Raw genomic sequence first — 20,633 nt, forward strand, 5'->3', positions numbered from 1 at the left:
TTACGACTTGTACCGAATACTTTGTAATAAAAATTTAGGATATGTTTATATAAACACCAACCAACACAAAAATGTTGCAGCTCATGGAGGGTTAGGTTTTCAGACAGTTAGGAGGTGGAGTTATTGAAGATGGGGCTGGGGGATTGAAGATGGGAGGTTGCGGGTCGGGATTAGCAGGTCGTAGGATTGAGGGATTGACTGTTCGATCAGGTGGGGATCAGGTGATCGGAGGATGAAGTCAGAAGATTGGGTGGGTGGTTGTGTAATTGGGGATTTTGAGAGTCGAAGGTGAGAGGTCCAGTCAGTCATTTAGCCAGTTACGGTATGGGAGGTTGGATTTCTGGAAAAATCGGGGGTCAGAGTTTGTAGTCATGATATTATAAGTTCGTGCGGTCGCGAAATCGTAAAGTCGTGAGGTTGTGAAGTCGACGAGATAGTGATGTCGTCATTTAATGATATCCCTTGTTTTCAAAGTTGGTTCACTTTCTTAAAGTTTATATTCAAAAAGTTTTTTGAACCCATGGTTGTTTAGGTTTAAAATGTAAATTTATCTGTTTTTGCTTTTCTGATATAAGGCAACCTAAAATGGTTGGATTGGGAATAAAATAATCTTTCATTTGATATAAAATTCAATTAAATAGCAGATATTATTAATAATGCTTATTTATCTGTTTATAACCTGGCAAGCCCATAGTTGCGCAAAGGGCAAAGTAAGCCACCTTTATTTTTTCAACTCCTTGGGATATAAACTCTTAGCTGATGCTCGACTTTCATAAATAACTAATCAGGGATGTTGATCGATAATATTTAATTAATTTATTATTGTTTAACACCATGGGCATGAGATTAAGCCAAACAACCTGTTCGCGACGTATCATTACATTATCTAACATATATTCTCTATCACCTTACTATCACATTAAATTACAGATGAGGGTATATATTTCTCATACCAGATCTTAGACCATAAACTTAATATGTTGATATCATTAGGAGTTAAGAACTCGACTTACGGCCGAAACTAATAATTTAATCACTAAGCTAGATCGAAACAAATAGGTTTGTGACGACCCCTCTGACGCAACAGTAGCATAGTTGATCTGGTAATGATTAGGGTTATTGGTTGTCTTATAAGCGGGAGGCCCCGTGGTCGATTTTGACCTTTATGAGCAGTTTACCACATTCTCAAGTCAGCAGATTCGTAACTAACCAGCCCCCCAATTGTGTAAGAAAAACGTATTCATCGTTATCGTAATCGTCAACAAATTCTGCCCTTTGATTGGCTGTGAAAAAATGTAAACATCGAATCAACCAATCATAGGGCAGAATTTTTTAACGATTACGATAACGATGAATACGTTTTTCTTATACAATCGGGTGGGCAGATTTTGTACAATCAAAAAGAAAATGTGTATCACTATGATAAACAAAAAAATTTTTGGTTTTGCCGATATCTTTGCTCAAATGCATTTATTTAAAAAAAACGGGTCAAGTGTGAGTCTGACTCGCCCGCGAAGGCTACGGAACCGTCGTACAAGATTATGGACTTTTAATTTTTTAAATTTACAAGGCGGCCATTTCGAAATTTTTATTATTAGTGTTTATAGCGGCAAAAGAAATACACAATTTGTGCAATTTATTTCGTTTCATTTGTTACCAACGTTTGAAGAAATAGAGTATTGTCGGTGCAAGCGCCTGCACTTACAGAGTCACTGTGCCAGTAGGTCGCATTATGTAAGCCCCCCGCTTACCTCATTTTGCGTAAGAACTATCGGTGTAAGCAATGCACAGCCAGACGATGACTTAACGTGTACGGCGACCGTTAGTACGGTGTGCAGCTGTTTTTTCGGCGCTTGTCGGACTAAGCTTAGCCTAACAGGTAAACTAAACAAAATTAATTTGAACAATGCGATATTGACCTAGAAATCTAAACCTCAATTGACTCATGTTCAGGTCTAGAAGTTTTGATTGCCTCGGCGATATATATTTCATCTAGAGGCTTTTAGTAGTATTAAAACCCGCTCAGCTTGTAATATTGTGCTATGCGATTTTGCGTAATATGTATTGTCGTAGTATTTCTTTATTTTAAAAACAAAAAATTCCCTCATATGATGCTTGGAACCCTTTAGGTACGCAACATCAACAGAGGATATATACCACATATTGTATAATAGAATAATACGTGTATTATACAATAACAATTTTCAGACCTGGGTGTGCGGTGTAAGAAATAAATAAAAATATTTCGGAGCCTAGATTTTTTTAAATTATTAATTAAATAAAAATGCGTTCATTGTTTAAGTGTAGGTAAAATTTCAAAATATAGATTAGGGGCTAGGTTATATACGTATTATTTTCACTTGAGGTGCAACACACACCTGCACAATTGACCCAAAGCGCAATATAGTTTTTGATAAAAACATTCAGTCTGAATCCTTCTGGATTTTTCTAGAACATCGCGCCCTGCGAGTAAACGGATTTTGTGAATGGCGCAAGATCCCGTGTATTAAGGATATGTATATTGTATATAAGGACTTTATACTTTGACAAAAGATTTTTACACCTTTATTACCTGTTATCTCCCAAAGCCACCATGATCCAAACAAACGTTCCTCCCAGTGTTGGGGACAGTACACAGAGAAATTTTCAGCTTTTATAAAATAAGGAAGGTCTGGCACTAGCTGGTTCTCTCTCTACTAGATATTATTGTGCTATTCGCTAAGTTTTATATTAAAATGCAGTTAAAATCTAAATCTATATATAAGGCTGACTGACTGATTGATATATCAACGCATAGCCTAAACTACTGGATGGCTTGCACTGAAAAGCATACAGACGGCTATTATGACGTAGACATCCGCTAAAAAAGGATTTTTGAAAATTCAAGCCCTGAAATAAGGGCTTAAAAATGTAGTCCACGCGGACAATCGCGGGCTTAAGTTAGTCAGAAAATAAGCCTAAAATAATGCCTGTTTCAAACATAGATATAAAATAAATAATTAGCATTATGCTGCGTCTATTTCACCGCCTTATAACCGGTCCGCTCACTAGGCCAAGTTCACGATTACGTATGGCTTCGGAAATCGACTTACGTTTTATTAAGGGCCCATATTAAATATTTTGCGTCGTTTGGTACATTTTTATGGGATATAATAAATCGTGCGGAAAACAAATAAGTTGGTGACTGCTAATGGGATAAATGTTTGCGAATAATTAACATATCTGGCGATAATCTATGGAGTACAAGAAATAAGTAAAATGAGCTGTTAATCCCGTTAAACCATAAACATTTTTCTTTCAGATTTCAAACCTTTCGGCTGCTTGTATATTGGGAATACCAGTGAGCGAACACAACTACGATATGAGCTCCAATATCCAACCACAAAGGCGAAGAGGTCACAGAAGAAGAACATTCCAAAGAACTCGGAGAGTACATCCTTATAGAATGGCAACTTTAACAACTTCAAGCAGCATACCTTCGAGCCCTTGCAATAGACAAAATTTAAATCCAGAAAGTGATTCACCACATACTCAAGAAGAACCCTCCTTCAGGGATTTAACCAAACGAAGTGGTGGCAATCATTTTGTTGGTGATTTATATGAGAATCAGCAGGAAACGGACAACGATCCGCCACTGCCCGATGATGCCGAACGTGGGCTTTTAGTTCGGGATAATTTTTCACCCGCTCCCCGTTCAATTGAAACATTGACTCCAGCATTATTGCAATTAGGTTCACCTATTGGCCTATCTTCACCTATTCAATCTAGTTCACGTGTTAGCGAAATCGACAATAGTCCTGTGAGTGACGTAGAGGTAGACCCAGAATTATCGCAATGTCTTACGTTGAGATTTCACGATGCCTGGGAGGAACCATATGAAATAAATCCGAAACGCATTAGTCCATTCCATGAACAAAATATTTCGAAGCCATTGCTGAATTTCGATGATTCATTCTTCTCGCCGCCACGAATGATTCCTGAGTTTCCTACACTATCGGCAAGTGCTCGGAAGTTAGCTAATGATTTAATCAAACTTTCACGCTACCTAAGGGCACCTAACCTAGCCGAGCTGGGCTGTTTAGATTGCGGTTGCCTTCCCGTTCTACCCGTCACAGGACAATGCGGTCATACTCGATGTTTGAGGTATGACATCTCTATTCTACTCTATACACGTTAGTTAGAGTATAAGCAAAACATGAAATTAGTTTATTCAGAAACAGTAACATAATCGCAATCGATTGCAATCATTTTTATACCGTGTTATATTTCGACCAAAAAATACTATAAAATCCTGTAAGTTTGGACACCTAGTTAAATGACCGCATGCACCAACTGATTCGCGCCGCGCAAGCGGCAGCGTGCACGATAAATGCCAGCCGTCCCGGTCGCTCATTACCGTTTGCTTGGGGTTACCATGTTTTTGCGGGGACAACAAACGACTCAATACAACAAGCTTATAACTTCGTAAATTTTCATTAAATATTTTTGAAATTCTGTATATATATTCTTTATGTAAAAATATTCAACACTTGTTTCGGTTTTTGCTTATACTAAAACTAACTTTGGATAAAAAATATCTGTCTATTTTGAAACTGGCATAGACATGTTACCAAAAACCCAAATACCCATTTTTAGGGTTCCGTAACCGAATGGCAAAAAACGGAACCCTTATAGATTCGTCATGTCTGTCTGTCTATCCGTTCCTGTGTCACAGCCACCTTTTTCCGAAACTATAAGAGCTAAACTGTTGAAACTTGGTAAGTAGATATATTCTGTGAACCGCATTTAGATTTTCACACAAAAATAGAAAAAAGAACAATAAATTTTGGGGTTCTTCCCATTATCCCATCCCATATCTGGTTCCATACTTAGAACTGAAACTCAATTTTTTTTCATCAAACCCATACGTGTGGGATATCTATGGATAGGTCTTCGAAAATGATATTGAGGTTTCTAATATCATTTTTTCTAAACGTAATAGTTTGCGCGAGAAACACTTCTCAAGTGGTAAAATATGTGCCCCCCCCCCCCCCCCCCCCTGTAACTTCTAAAATAAGAGAATGATAAAACGAAAAAAAATGATGTACATTACCATGCAAACTTGCACCGAAAATTGGTTTGAACGAGATATAGTAAGTAGTTTTTGATTTATCGTGCAAAATGTCGATAAAACACGATTGTACTACGGAACCCTCAGTGCGCGAGTCTGATTCGCAGTTGGGCGGTTTTTTAAATATATTTGCTACAGGTTTCTTATATTATAACTACTTACAAATAAAAATACTTTTTCAGGTGCATCATGGACAATGGTGCTTGTCCGTGTAGTGTGGATGCTCCAAAATCATTGCACATTAATACGTTAGTTAGGCACATAATTGACAGAATGATGACATATGTTCAAAGACCAAGGTACACACCATTTAATTTGTCAAGATATTGCGTATTTAATGATAAGTTAATCAATATTGATTACATTTAAAATTATCCATCTCTGTAACAGAACAATTGTATCTGGATCGTCTGAAATGGATGGCAATACTGCTCCACAGCATGGAGGTAAGAAAATATTTATAATAATAAAATTATTGACATCCAGTTAATTCTTAATAATATTTCTTCTTGTTTTCACTTAATGATATAGATAAGCTATAGGTGTATATTACTGAAAAAATTACAAATGCGATATATCATCTGTGTTCCATATAAATATTAAATATATTCGGTCCTGAGCTTTGTTCCTAATAAGAAACACAGGACTTGTCATTATTATAATGCAAAATAGGTTTTACAAGGCGGGGTGGGCGTGAACAATAATAATAATTGTGAACTAACTACTATTATGTAAATCGTCGATTTGTTCGTTACATTGCGCTTATATAAGTACATTGTCGACAACGCAATGGAGAGCGCCGGGTCGCAGGTTACGTTAGCCTCGTAGGTCTGTACGTAAGTCCATGTGGGGCACTCTCGTTTTATTTCGTCACCTTCTATTTCATTTTCAGATTTATTTGTCTCCAATACTGTTAACAAAATTTCCTCTCAGAATAACTTATGTAAATATTTCAGAACCCTCTTCTAGAGTTTACATAAATCATATAATTAAGTCCTCTTGCGTAATAGATTCCAGTGTCTTTCGCAGCTTCAATTCACGTAACTAAATTAATGCCGTGAAACGTCATGTCCAATTTCTTCGATCTATTTGAGGTATGACTTTTATGACTAATATTCCCCTTTCCTCTCCAACTAAGCGTCAAGCTTGTGCTAGGAGTAGGTACGACAATAGTGCAACGGGCGGTGTTTGAACCGTCGACCTTTCGGTTTTCAGTCCACTCCTTTACCCGTCGAGCTATTGAGGCTCTGAGAGACTGGAGTTACACAGTCAATAAATATGTATCACGATCATCATATTCCCGATCTCGTGGGTATTTCCTGACGTTCAAACTTCAAACACTCGCTATTGGCGGAAAGTTGGATTATTTGCGACCAATCTATATGACATCAGTATTTTATTGAACGTGTTAATAATCACGCGATATCGTCAATAGGTGCTTGACGGCATATCATGAACATGTCATACTCATATCATTGCGCGATTGCCTCATTGCGCGAGTCTCACTCGCACTTGGCCGGTTTTTTTACTAATAGACTAACCTTAATATAGTAATTTACTGAGTGTATATTGTCTTAAGTATATTGTCTGGGGTAAATAAGTTGCTAGATTTTCATAAATCATTGCTAAATTTCAGGCTAAGCCTTAATATTACATACAAATTTTTCAATTCGATGAATAATAATAGTAATTACCGATGTAGCTCGACCCTACTACTGTGAGTGTAGGTCCGGCCCATTCAAGGTCTGGCCAAGAGATATCGCACTCTCGTTCACTCTGCCGTAGGTGAACCATCAAAACTGTTTTTTTTTAATTTACTGACAGTGTGATCAGAGACGTACTTCAATAAATTTAAGGCCGGTATCGCGAAGCGGGATCGTGATATTTATTTACAGTACTGCCACTTATTAGGTACGCCGATGTACCTGCGCAGAAATCCTATTTTTGAATGGTGCGAAAATACTTTTCTGCGCAAACGGATTTCACCAATGCGACTCATACAATTGATAGTACTGTACTGTGTAACTCTAGTACTATATATTCTATGCCCCAGCATATTATCTCTTACCAGCATAGATGCTAGTAAGAGATATAACAGTACGTAGGTAGACCTACGGCTGTTCCAGCAGGTACCTTAAATATTATGAAGACTGTAAAACTAAAAAACTGTTTGCTTAGAATAGAATAGAATAGAATAGAATGTTTTTTTATTCATGTAAACTTTTTACAAGTGTTTATGAATAGTCAGGTAGTTTTAATTTACAGGTAGAAACATTCGGTTATTCAATATTTTTTCACTAAACATTGTAATTAGAGCATTTGATTGTCTTGGACGCCTCCTTTTATGCCGTAACGAAACTTAAATAAGTTACATTTACATCATGTATAGTACGCGACAGGTCGAGATGGCAATCGGGATATGAGGCGGGAGGCCGCCCCGCACACCCACGCTATCCCGCACCAGGTTAGCGTGGGGGCTGTGCGGGATACTTTTTCTGCATGCTATCAATTCAAATATATATTTATTCTGTGCGCATCACAGTTAGGTCGTTGTCAAGTCAATGATGACTAACTTGAATAGACTGTTATGTAGTTCAAGCGTGTAAAGGTAGAAGCGACTAGCGAATGTTAAGTGAGTCAAGGACGCGTTAGAGTTTAGAAAATTTTGTCTGTAGTTTTATTTTATTCCTTATACTATTTGCACATGGACGTGGCCAAAAAAATAAATGAAAGACATTTAATACGTAAAACTGAACTTTTAAAACGTAGTTAAAAGTTGTTTTAAACAATATATGATAGAGTGTTGCACGGCTAAATTATATTTTTCCTCCACTTAGGTATTTTTCTTGTTTCAATTTCATTAGTCGCCGTTAATCGCTGGCGTCCTTCGCTTGGTTAATATCGTTATGTAAGTCTCTGACTTCATTCAAAATTACGTAACATCGAGTAGGTATTATATAGCTTTGCGGACCAAATGTCGCAGCTACATTGGGCTTCACTTATTACTTATTAGCAACATTTTACTAGAATAAATAATTATATTATTATTTACACATATCTGTTCAAGTATAACAAAACTTGTTTTTTTCATAAGTATCGTTGTATATTAAGGTACTTTAAAATCATTATGATTTACTTTAATAGTTTAAAAAAAGCAATTATTTATGAAATAATCAGTACCTATATTATTATAAATGTGAAAGTGTGTTTGTTTGTTGGTTTGTTTGTTTGTCCTTCAATCACCTCGCAACAAAGCAACGGATTGACGTGATTTTTTGCATGGATATAGTTAAAGACCTGAAGAGACATAGGCTACTTTTTATCCCGGGAAGTCAAAGAGTTCCCACGGGATTTTTAAAAACCTAAAGCCTATAATACCATCCTACCACAATATATTTTATAAGTGATTAAATAATAAGTTGTTCTAAATTTTATCAACAGTTGAGCTGAGTCACCTAATCAAGCGTCGCCCTAACCGTTCCTTACATTTGACGCCAATGGCAAACTCAACACATTGCCTCTGTCGCCCGCGTATGCCCATGTCAATGCAGGTAATACTATAACTTAAAATTTATCCCGAACTTTTAAGGAATACTGTCATAATCGTTTTAAACGACATGACCCGAAGGCTTGTTGGTAATTTTGTAATGTTAAATGCTGAAAGCTACCATGCGGGGGGATTTGCTTCATATTCAGTGATCATCACTAAATGATAGCCATTAAACCCATTTGACATTGGTTGTCTCTACATCGCTGCTTCACTTAGTGACATCAAAATTATTTTTCCTAGAAAATGTTCCAGGGATTAGAAATAAATGTCAAACAAATGAGCTCGGTGGCAATGGCTATCATACAATGTTGATCACGTGGACCTACCAAATGATCGTAACAAGCTGTACGCGATTTGGCTTCCCTGAAATATGTAAAGCTATCATGTTTATGTACTTGATCGCGGCGTAAAGTATTAAAGCAGCCTACCACATTCATTTTATTTTTAGGATTCCGTACCTCAAAAGGAAAAACGGAACCCTTATAGGATCACTTTGCTGTCTGTCTGTCTGTCTGTCTGCCTGTCAAGAAACCTACAGGGTACTTCCCGTTGACCTAGAACCATGAAATTTGGCAGGTAGGTGGGTCTTATAGCTCGCTTTAGGGGAAAAATCTGAAAACCGTGAATTTAGGGTTAGATCACACAAAAAAAATTAAATTGTGATCATGAACTAATAATTAGTATTTTCAACTTTCGAAGTGAGTGACTATATCAAGTGGGGTATCATATGAAAGGTATTCACCTGTACATTCTAAACAGATTTTTATTTATTTTTATGCATCATAGTTTTTTATTATTTAGTGTTTGTTTTCTGGTTTGCCCTTTAATCACGTCGCAACGGAGCAACGGATTGACGTATTTTTTTGCATTGATATATTTAAAGACCTAAAGAGTGGCATAGGCTACTTTTTAACAAGAAAAATTAAAGACTTGGGGATTTTAACAACCTATATCCACTCGAACTAAGTCGCGGGCATCAGCTAGTATGTTATAAAATATTGGCGCAAAATTATTGTATCATAATATGCTGTGGTTTATTAATTTCCATTCGCAGTGTTTACTTTGAGTTTTTTGTTGTTGTACGTGTTACATATCCCAACGATAGCCTAGTTCAATTCACTTACGCAGCGAACCATCCTCGAAGGCTAAGTCACTAGGTCATGAGTCCAGCGCACCGTCAGCGTCAGCAAGAAATTACCTCGTTGTCATACGTGACTCCAACTAATTAGGACTTATCTACATTTTAATATTAGCTGCTAGTTAAGGTATTTAAACTAAGTGAGAGATGTGAAGAGGTGCATTCTGTCGTCACACCTCGACGCAGTCTCTTAGTTAGGTTAGATTAGATTTAGGTAGTCATTATGTAAAACTCCGCATCTGACATAGATGCGGACGTTAGGTTAGGTTAAAAGTAAGGACTTTGGAATAAATTTAGTAAAAGTCTATTTTCGTTTCCTTCAAAAATCCTTCTGGATGCCGCTTTCGTTACTTACGTCATTAATTTAAGAAAAATATGATTACCATGATTTTTGGGTTAGTGTTTAATATTGGTGTTATTGGCGGTCAAAATTTAACGATGACTGTAAGATAACTTTAACCACCTGTCACGCAACTGAACCCTAGTGAATAAACGGAGCTTATATAAAGACATGTTAGCAAAATTTTAAAATTATTTAGGTAGATTGTTGAGGTCCAAATCAAAAATGAGTGCTTATCATTTCCCGAGAAGGAACATGACATTAACGTGTGTGGAAATTTCTGCGAAGTCTTTCAGACTGTATTAACAAGTGTCATTGTTATCGCCCAGGCTCGCTATCGCAGGGCGCGACATTTGTTGGACGTCGGCAAGTATCCGGAGGCAGCATCACATCTCGCCAGAGTTGCAGCCTCTTCGGGTCCGATTGCCCGTAATGCCCGTATACTTTTGGTGCAGGTACTCAATTGAAAAAAATAGCATTAAAATATTGGTTGGTTCAAAGGTTCGCTTTGCAATAGACCCATGATAAGTTCTAAATTAACTCAAGTGCATACTTAAAGAAGTAAGCATGTGGCAAGATGGCCAGCCTTATTGATAATAATTTATCTTTCTGTGTCTGATACAGAAAGTTCTGGAGAGAACTAGGCCATGAGAGCCAGAGCGGCCTTATTGATTTTTTTAGTGATTTTAAATACTAAAATTGCTGTAAACGCTAATTTATAGCACCATACTGGCCTTAATATGAAAAAATTACAAATTAATTCTAGGCCAGTATAGCTATTCTTAAGATTTACTTTGCAATTTGAATACTTAAATAAAATCACTTGAAAAAACAGGCTGCTCTGGTTCTTATAGATTATGTTATATGCAAGAGCACAAAAAAATATAATGGGTCAAGGGGATCTTTTGCTAGAGGAGCGTTGCTCCTGTTGCTTTCTTGAAATCAGAGTTGGGCTTGCTATACCTATTGAGTTTCTTTAGGTTGCGCAGCTAAAACCACAGTTGAAGCTCAATTTCTGATTATAAATCCCCCACACTACCTACCGTTTGGTATAATACCTTATGACTGACTCACTCCAGGATTCGCTCGCAGGCGACTCACAATAAAAATTGTGTATCAATCAAAGTGAATTTAGTCCTCTACAAAAGGTACGTGTTGCTTTTCAGACAATCAACGCCATGTGCTGTAGACACAGTCAGGGCAGCATATCGCATGGCCTGCGGCAGAGCGTGCGCGAGCAGGCCGCTTACAACTGGCTCAAGCCTGGGGACCTGGAGTGTGTGCTGTGCACGGACACGTTCTCCAACCCCGTATGCACGCCCTGCGGGCACACTTACTGCCGCGAGTGTATCGAGCGCTGCATGTACTTCAAGAAACAGTGTGCGCTGTGTCTGAGCTCGTTAGAGACATTCAACCTTGATCAGGTATGTTTACAGAATTTTCTAAAGTCTGCTATTCTATCTGACGACCTGGCGCAATGGTGACACAAAAAATAGACTCCTTAGGCCCTTCATGGGGAGACGCAACCTAAGTTGCGAGCCGTAACGCAATTGATGTTCTCACAAGCACGACTCAAGTTGTAATGATTTCAGTCATTTCTGCCGTCCCCGATCACCGGCCACACGACCGACTATACAGAGACTGACTGCTTGAAATTCATTAAAACCTTCAAATTCACGGACTCAAGCGAAGAAAAAGACAATCTTTTTAATACCAGTACCCAATATTATCAGTACCCATATTATAAATGCGAAAGTGTGTTGGTTTGTTCTTCAATCACGTCGCAACGGATCGACGTGATTTTTTGCATGGGTAATGGGTATAGTTAAAGGCCTGGAGAGTGACATAGGCTACTTTTATCCCAGGAAATCAATGAGTTCCCACCGGATTTTTAAAAACCTAAATCCACGCGTACGAAGTCGCGGGCATCGGCTAGTAACTATTAATTTAAAAAAAAACAATAACATTTTAATTTCGTATATAATCCACAAGTGAATAACATTGCTTGTTCCGACATAACTTTAGTATAGCGGCAACTCTAGTTTTGCTCCAGTAGGGCGATTGTCTAAAACCTGCATCAATCATTATTACAATCTCAATTGTTCTGATTGGCTGAATTTGTGCGATTCTTCTTGCAACAATGCATTGTGGCCAATAGTGAGCGAGCATTAACCAATCAGAGATGATTGCGATCGTGACATTGTAGCTGTCAAACCACCGCGGTAGGGCCACTGGTCTTTTGTATCACGTCTAACATTTGTTTCAGACTCGTGACACCATATTTATTACCTCCATGCTATCTTCCATCGATGTGTTACCATCGCGAGATGCAATGGAAGTGATACCTATTGTTACTTGCCATGTGGCCTATCCCGGGTAAGTTTTAACCTTAAAACAAGGGGCTTAGGTCTATTTTACTATGACGTCTTATAAATATTCGACAATCGAACTCTGACAATCTTGTCTAGCGGGTAACTTAGTTATAATCACAAATGAAAGTCTTTAAACTCATTTTTGACATTGGTTGAATCTACATTGCTGCTTCATTGAGCGATATAAAAATAATATTTCGAATGGATTGAAAATAAATGCGAAAGAGCTTAGTATACTACATAAAGTGAGATGGTATTTAACGCCAAAGCAAAGCCTCACACTTTGACATGCTCAGGTTCGGTCTGGCATGGCATGACGTACTGTTGCCACCTCTGGGATGAATCTGCCAAGTATCATTGATGCATTAGACCCGATATGTCACCGCACCCTAAAAAAATATTAGTGATTAACTGATTTTTAAAATTTTAATTTCGCGATTTTTGTGGTATCATATCACTGATAAATAACCAGTACTATCACCTGTCTTCGTTTTTGCAAGCAGGGTGTGTGGGATGTACAGGGTGTAACCAGAACGGTTACACCCTGTACATCCAACCAATATAGTATGAAGATTTTTTCATAATCCGTAGTTGTCACAGCGATAGTCTATTCACTGTAATTGATCGTTTGTACTATTTTTTGTTACAAGAACACCAGCATGTCATTCATACATTCACTCGTTCACAACAGAATGCCGTGTCCACTGTTCTTTTTCAATCCACGGTACTCCCAGATGGTGCAGCGAGTACTCAAGTCCGGCTCGCGGCGGATTGGGATGCTTGCCTACAACTACGCTGAATTTGGGACAGTGAGTAAAATACAAACTTTTTATTGTGCGACTCGACAGTAACTCAGACCTTTTTAAGTCTTTATGTGCGACTCGACAGTAACTCATACCTTTTTAAGTCTTTATGTGCGACTCGACAGTAACTCATACCTTTTTAAGTCTTTATGTGCGACTCGACAGTAACTCAGACCTTTTTAAGTATTTATGTGCGACTCGACAGTAACTCAGACCTTTTTCATGATGGAAATAAAACGAATGTTACTTCCGTGTTATTTAAAACTAGCTTTTCCCGCGACTTCGTCCGCGTGGACTACACAACATTCCTACCCCTATTTTATCGCCTTAAAGACTGCATTTTCAAAAATCCTTTCTTAGCGGATGCCTCCATCATATAATAGATATCTGTATGCCAAATTTCAGCCCGACCCGTCCAATATTTTGAGCTGTATGTTAATAGATAAGTTAGTCAGTCAGCCAGCTTTTTTTTATATATTTAGATGACCGCCAAACCGAGCATCTGTTTTTGGGCTGCCATCTTTTATATAGTTTGTTGCGGACGGGAGCTTCATGCCACGCGCAGCGCTGGCAGTGACTAATGCTGATTGGACGCCCGCCGACACCTCCGCGCCCCGCTACGACTTCACCACCCGCGATCGCCTTGTCTCCCGCTCGGCACGACCGTATGCGCTTGCCGAGTGGGAGAATTAGATATAAGTTCAATTTTTAATGTATAGCCTCGTGCTCGGCTTCCGCCCCGCGCGGACGTTTGCTAATGCGCTCCGTTTCTCGGTACCGGTTTGAACTCTCTCGCGCGAGTTCACCAGTGTCAGTGCAAGTGCCATTATCAGTGCCATCGGATTGTTCCTGCGTTGTGTGTAGTATTAGTGTAGTTCTAGGATCCAGGTCCCGTGAGTACACTAGTCTAAGCGCAGCATAGGTTCACACCCCCGTCACCCAAGGGCGGGGACTCACATTAGGGCCACACCGTAGGTACCCACCTCCCTGCCTTGGCAGGGAGGACCTTTGAGCCACCGGGTCCACTATGGGCCCCAACCAACCCGACCACCCCGCTCCCGGGCCCCATCAGGGCACATTTTTTCCCCAGACATTCTACAATGACGTAGACTTGAGTGCCCTTTTGGCCGATCTCACGACCCGAAACCCAAGCTACCTCAATAAATTTAAGGTCGACCCGTCCCGGAAGCCTACGCGCTTCGACATACCACCGGAATCTCCTCTCTCGGCTATGACCATGGAGGACGACTCGGACTCGACATTGATTGACAAGGAGCCTCACTCCAAGACCCAACCTGGGCCTTCAGCCCCAAAACCTATACCGACCGACGTTAAGGAGCCTCACTCCGAAACGTCCCCAGCCTCCTCTGAAACAGAGGAATTCACGACGGTGCAGACGAAGGCCCAGAAGCGAAAGCTGAAGGCCTCCAAGTCCCACGCAAACCCACCTAAAAAGGTGGGCGTTGCAGCCCCTTCAGGGCCCGGTACTCAACCCACAACCTCCCAGGCAACCCCCGAGGAGGAGTCGGAAGACTCCCCCATGGAGGATTCGCCAAGGGAAAAGGTCCCTCCCCTTTTTATTAGGGAAAAACTCAGCTGGCAGCGCATCTTGCCACTGTTAGACCAGCGGGGCATCTCGTTCACGAGTGCCCGCTCGACCGCCATTGGAATCAAAGTCCAATGTCCGACTTCAGGCGACCATCGCCTCCTCACCAAGACTCTCCGTCAAGAGAATGTAGGGTTCCACACCTACGCTCTTCCCGACGAACGCGTTCTACGCGTAGTCATTCGCGGCCTTCCGAAGGAGCTCGATACAGAGCTCATCAAGACAGACCTCCTTTCCCAGGAGCTGCCAGTCCTGGAGGTTCACAGGATGTATCATCCTAGAACCAAAGTCCCTTACGAGATGGTGCTCGTAACTTTAGAACTTTCCCCCGCGGGTAAAAAAGTTAATAATATAACCTCAGTGTGTCGCCTTACTGGCCTCAAAATAGAGCCCCCCCGTAACCGCGGCAGGATGGGCCAATGCCATCGCTGCCAGATGTACGGCCATTCCGCAAGGAATTGTTTCGCCCACCCTAGGTGCGTAAAGTGCCTAGGGGACCACGGCACCTCCGACTGCCCCAGGAAGCAACCAACCGAGGAGCCCCCGAGCTGTGTTCTTTGCAGGTCTCAAGGGCATACCGCGAACTATCGCGGATGCCCTAAAGCCCCCAAGGAGCAAAAGCGAAGGGTCAAACCGGCCGGCCGCAAACCTACTGCAGCTCCCCAACCCACCCAAAAATTCGTCCCTGCGCCGGCTCCGGCCACCAACGCATGGGACAAACCCCTTCCCAGGACTAACCCTCCTGCGCCCAAGCCCACCCAGGCACCCCCGGCCAAGCCCGCCCAACCAGCCCCGGCCAAGCCCGCCCAACCAGCCCCGGCCAAGGCTTCCGCGTCTACGCCTAAGCCCCAGCCCCAGCCAGAGCAACCGCTCCATACATCCGCAGCGGCAAACGCTGCGGCTAATCTCAAATTAATAGAAACCGTCCTCGCCTCTATTGACATAGTGGAGATGGAAATTTTCGCCCGGACCTTCAGGGAAGATCCCAAAACAGCCATTACCCAACACTTGGGTCTACTCATCTCCATAAACAACCTTAAAAACCTATAATGGATAGTACAACCAAAGGTAGATTAAAACCTCACTCCTTAGTGGTCGCGTTTTACAACGCGAACGGCCTTATCGACCAAATGGACGAAGTCCGCGAGTTTGTATGTGCACATCAAACTGACATTCTCCTAGTGCAAGAGACCTTCTTGAAACCTAGTAGAAGTAATCCCAGAATTGCTAATTTTAATATAGAAACGACAGGGCCACTGCTAAGGGTGGCACTGCTATATACTACAGAAGGGCTCTTCACTGCACTCCTCTCGATCCTCCACAACTAACCAATATGGAAGCGTCCATATGTCAGGTGAGTATGACTGGCCATCCGTCGGTCATACTAGCATCCGTCTATCTCTCTCCCTCGAAAGATCTGTTAGAAAGTGACATCCGCGCACTTCTCTCATTAGGAGACTCCGTTATCGTGGCCGGAGACCTTAACGCCAAACATCAAAGTTGGAATTGCCGCTCCCCGAACTCACGAGGACGCCAACTCGAAAGACTGACGCACCGCCCCGATCTTAACTTCATAGTTATAGCCCCTGACACACCGACTCGTTATCCAATGACCGACAATTCAACAGACAGACCGGACATACTCGATATAGCTCTTCTAAAGAACATCGCCCTTCAGGTGAGTCCTTTGGAGGTGCTGTCCGAGCTAGGTTCAGATCACCGTCCCGTCCTAATGCGGCTAGGACCCCCGCCCACCGCGGCCCCCCCGACCAAAACAGTCATTGACTTCAAGAAGCTCTCAGAGCATCTTAAGTCTATAGACTCAGTGCACATCTCTCAAATTCCTGACATTATAGGTAGTCTAGATGAAGCGCATGCAGCCTCACTGCACCTTACTAATCATATCCGCGATGCTCTAAGCGCCTGCTCCCGACAGATGCCGAACGATTTCACCCGTCGACAGTTGCCGGACGACGCCAGAGAGCTCATCACAATCAAAAACGCTAAACGTAGAGCCCATGACGCATGTCCTAACGCCGACAACCGGAGAGAACTCTGGAGAGCCCAGAGGGAGGTAAAGGCTCGCCTTGCCGAACTCCGCGACGAACAATGGGACAGGAAGCTGAGTGAGCTCAAGCCATCGCATGTAGCCTACTACAGCCTGGCGAGAGCTCTCAAAGCCGACCCTGTCTCGGCCACTCCTCCGCTTTTACGTCCCAATCAACCGCCCGCCTTTGAAGATGTCGATAAGGCCGAATGCTTGGCCGATAGCTTAGAAGCCCAATGCTCCCCGAGCACCATCTCTGTAGACAAGTCCCATATAGAACTAGTCGAAAACAAACTAGCATCTATCTTCTCTTCCGCCCCAGGTGGCGATCCAATCCTCCCGACGAATAGCGGCGAAGTTCGTCAAATTATCAAAGATTTTCACGCCAAAAAAGCCCCAGGCCCCGACTCTATTAATAACAAAACTCTAAAGTTACTCCCCGACGTATTAATCAACCTCCTGGTTGTCATTTTCAACACCCTCATGGCGGGATGCTCCTTCCCCGACAGGTGGAAAGAAGCTACCGTTATAGGCATCCCCAAGCCAGGGAAACCTAGGAACCTCCCTACTAGCTACCGCCCCATTAGTTTGCTCAACACCCTTGGCAAGGTGTATGAGAAAGTCATCCTCAACCGACTTAGGTCCGTCGTAGAGGAGAAAAACCTCCTCAACGACGAGCAATTTGGCTTTCGAACCAGACACTCATGTGTTCATCAAGTGCACCGCCTCACGGAGCACATCCTTCTCGGTTTCAACCGATTCAAAACGAGAGGCATCCCAACGGGAGCCCTCTTCTTCGATGTAGCCAAAGCCTTCGACAAGGTGTGGCACGCCGGCTTGATCTACAAGCTTTACCATCTTGGCGTGCCCGAAAGACTCGTACGTTTACTACGAGAATTTCTCACCAATCGAACTTTTCGCTACCGCCTGGATGGGACCCTATCCTCCCCAAGACCTCTCCGAGCTGGAGTCCCTCAGGGCTCCCTGCTCTCGCCGCTTTTGTACGCGCTGTACACCAGCGACATTCCCAGATCCCCTCATGTTCATATAGCCCAGTTCGCGGATGACACCGCTCTATACAGCTCCGACTTAAACTACCGAAACGTTAAAGCTCGACTCCAAAAGGCAGTCAGTAGCCTAGGCCACTGGTTCCGCCTTTGGAGGATAGAGGTTAACCCGGAAAAAAGCGCAGCAGTGCTCTTTCAAAAGTCCAAAAGGAAATCACAAAACAAACTTCGACAGACTGAAATAACTCTTTACGACCGCCCCATTCCCTGGCAAACTAATACCAAGTACTTGGGTGTAACCTTTGATGACAAGATGAGCTTCGCCGCGCACATTCGTAGAGTCCGCAAGAACGCAGCGTATGTGCTCTCCCGTCTTTACCCCATGATTTGCGCAAAGAGCAAAATGTCACTTCGACATAAAGTCACGCTATACAAAACGTGCATCCGCCCAATAATGTCTTATGCCTGTGTTGCATTTGCACACCTGCCGCCCTCCTCTCTCAAACCTCTCCAAGTCCTACAGAATAAGTTTATGCGTACGGCCACTGGCTCCCCGTGGTACATGCGCAACGTGGACCTCCACAGAGACCTCCAACTCCCGACAATAGCTCATTACTTTAAACAGCTTTCCAAAAATTATTTTGAGAAAGCCATTAGACACCCCAACCCCCTAATAGTTGAGGCAGCGACTTACACCCCTGACCGAAACGACCCCCCAGATAAAAGACGCCCTAAGCACGTCCTTAACGACCCCGACGATCAAATCATGACCGACAATGCACCCTATCTCGTAGGGCTACACAATTCAACCTCATCACAGCGTCTTCGCCGGCGAAGACGAGGTCCCCGATTTCTAACGTCACCCGGACGTGGGCTCACGCCACGGCCTCGGGGGCGTACGGACTAACCAACAAAACCGACAACTCCACCCATCCCAACGTCATCCTAAGCCGTGGTCCGAGCCTCACAGGAGGCGCCCTTAGGAGGACGTTGCCCCCCGACCTCTCGAATTATTTCTTCGAGCCCTAGGGCTCACCCCCAGGCGGAGCTTCGCGCTCGCCAACCCCCCCGGTGACGCTGTAGCGGCCAATAGGGCCTACGCAGCATAGTCAATCCGAAACAACACACAAAAAATGTATAGCCTCACTTCGCCTCTTGCTTCCGAACGAAGAAGATCTCAGAACTAGAAGTACCGTGAACCATTGTGAACCTTGAAAATTGTGAATTAATGTGATCAAGAAAGAAATACAGTCCACTGAACCCTCCGAGGAATTTGATTTGAATCCCTCCCCAACATAGTTAGTGCCATAGATTAGAAGCTATTATTTTACTGACAAACTACTAAATTCGAGCATGACTTGTCTATTTTTAACTACTGATACCTAACTGACCAACACGACCGCTCGAGTGAGATTTTTGAATCCTTGATGTTTTGAATATTTATATATTTATTTAAACATCTTTATTGCTATATAATATCACAAAACATAAAATTCAGGATACACTTAGAATCAAAGGGCGAACATATCACTACAGTGATCTTTTCCAGGCAACCCATACTTTAGAACTCTATTACTACTATGTAAGATCGATTCGTTCTTACATATGGGATGTATGTGTCTCCAGCTCAATTGAAAATGAGCGCCTTGCATTGTATATGCGTTATCAGGTGAGATGCCAATAAAAATACTATCATCTATTACAGGTATTGGAAATACGTGACTGCGTGCTGTTTGAAGACCGCAGATGTATCGTATCAACAGTTGGGGTGACTCGCTTCACAGTTGTCGAAAAATTCGTTGAGGATGGGTAATTTAACATTTTTTTATACATTATGCCTGCGACTTCCTCCAAATGGATTTAGGTTCTTAAAAACCTGTGGCAATCCTTTAATTTCTCGAGATAAAATATTAATAAGCTATCTGTTCCAAATTTCAGCCAATCGGAGGAGTAGCAAACTTATACATTTATAATATTAGTATGATGTTTTGTTCAGAATTCTATCAAGGTTCATATTAAAATCCAGTTTGCCAGGATTTTTTAAAGCACAATGTCTATAATTTCTTTAAATTATATAAGCGCTTTCTATGAAACAACTCTGTTAACTTTGTACTAACTGGTGATTTCCATTTCAGTTGTGACGTAGCTCGCATCCGGAGGGTGACCGATGCGAAACTCATTGAAATAGAAGCCCGGGACCTCCACGTGTTAGCGGTTCAAATATACAGTAAATCTTTGGTTTGGCTTAACAGAATAAATGTGCCTACAGAAACTGTACTTGAGGAAATCGAGACTGCGTTTGGAACCGTACCGGCCGACGTCAACCTTGAGGACTTGGAAGGACCGGATGGACCATTTTGGCTGTGGTGGCTTGTCGCGGTACTACCACTGAACCGTACGATAAAGGTAAATATTAAAAAAAACTAGCAGACAGTGGAGACTGTCGTCAGAAGTTAAAACAAAACTATTTGACTAAGAGCAAACGCGTGCCAGACCATCGATATTTTATAAAAACTGGCCAAGTGCAGGTCGGATTCGCACACTTAGGGTTCCGTACTATCGTACAAGATATTTTAACATTTTTTTGTGCTACACTGCAAGATAATGACAAAGTGGTTTGATAAATTTAAATTAATTTATCAGGATATCAGGAGGTCAGG

General features: G+C 41.9%; 1 protein-coding gene across 2 annotated transcripts in view; it reads left to right on the plus strand.

The window, feature by feature from the left end:
- The window catches only part of LOC117995709 (uncharacterized), a 28,600-nt gene that overhangs the window by 2,143 nt on the left and 5,824 nt on the right, over window positions 1-20,633 (plus strand). Inside the window, exons 1-11 of one of the 2 annotated variants that reach the window (XM_069509056.1) lie at window positions 1,774-1,879; window positions 3,302-4,143; window positions 5,293-5,409; window positions 5,501-5,556; window positions 8,552-8,661; window positions 10,468-10,593; window positions 11,305-11,562; window positions 12,405-12,514; window positions 13,202-13,319; window positions 19,679-19,782; window positions 20,109-20,379. In XM_069509056.1, coding sequence (XP_069365157.1) covers window positions 3,362-4,143; window positions 5,293-5,409; window positions 5,501-5,556; window positions 8,552-8,661; window positions 10,468-10,593; window positions 11,305-11,562; window positions 12,405-12,514; window positions 13,202-13,319; window positions 19,679-19,782; window positions 20,109-20,379 — 2,052 coding nt within the window. In that variant the 5' untranslated portion in view covers window positions 1,774-1,879; window positions 3,302-3,361. Of the gene's footprint in view, window positions 1-1,773; window positions 1,880-3,301; window positions 4,144-5,292; window positions 5,410-5,500; window positions 5,557-8,551; window positions 8,662-10,467; window positions 10,594-11,304; window positions 11,563-12,404; window positions 12,515-13,201; window positions 13,320-19,678; window positions 19,783-20,108; window positions 20,380-20,633 lie in introns of those variants that run through there. The other variant, XM_034983700.2, reaches the window with a different exon arrangement.

Source organism: Maniola hyperantus, chromosome Z (genome assembly GCF_902806685.2).
Source record: "Maniola hyperantus chromosome Z, iAphHyp1.2, whole genome shotgun sequence".
NCBI lineage: Eukaryota > Metazoa > Arthropoda > Insecta > Lepidoptera > Nymphalidae > Maniola > Maniola hyperantus.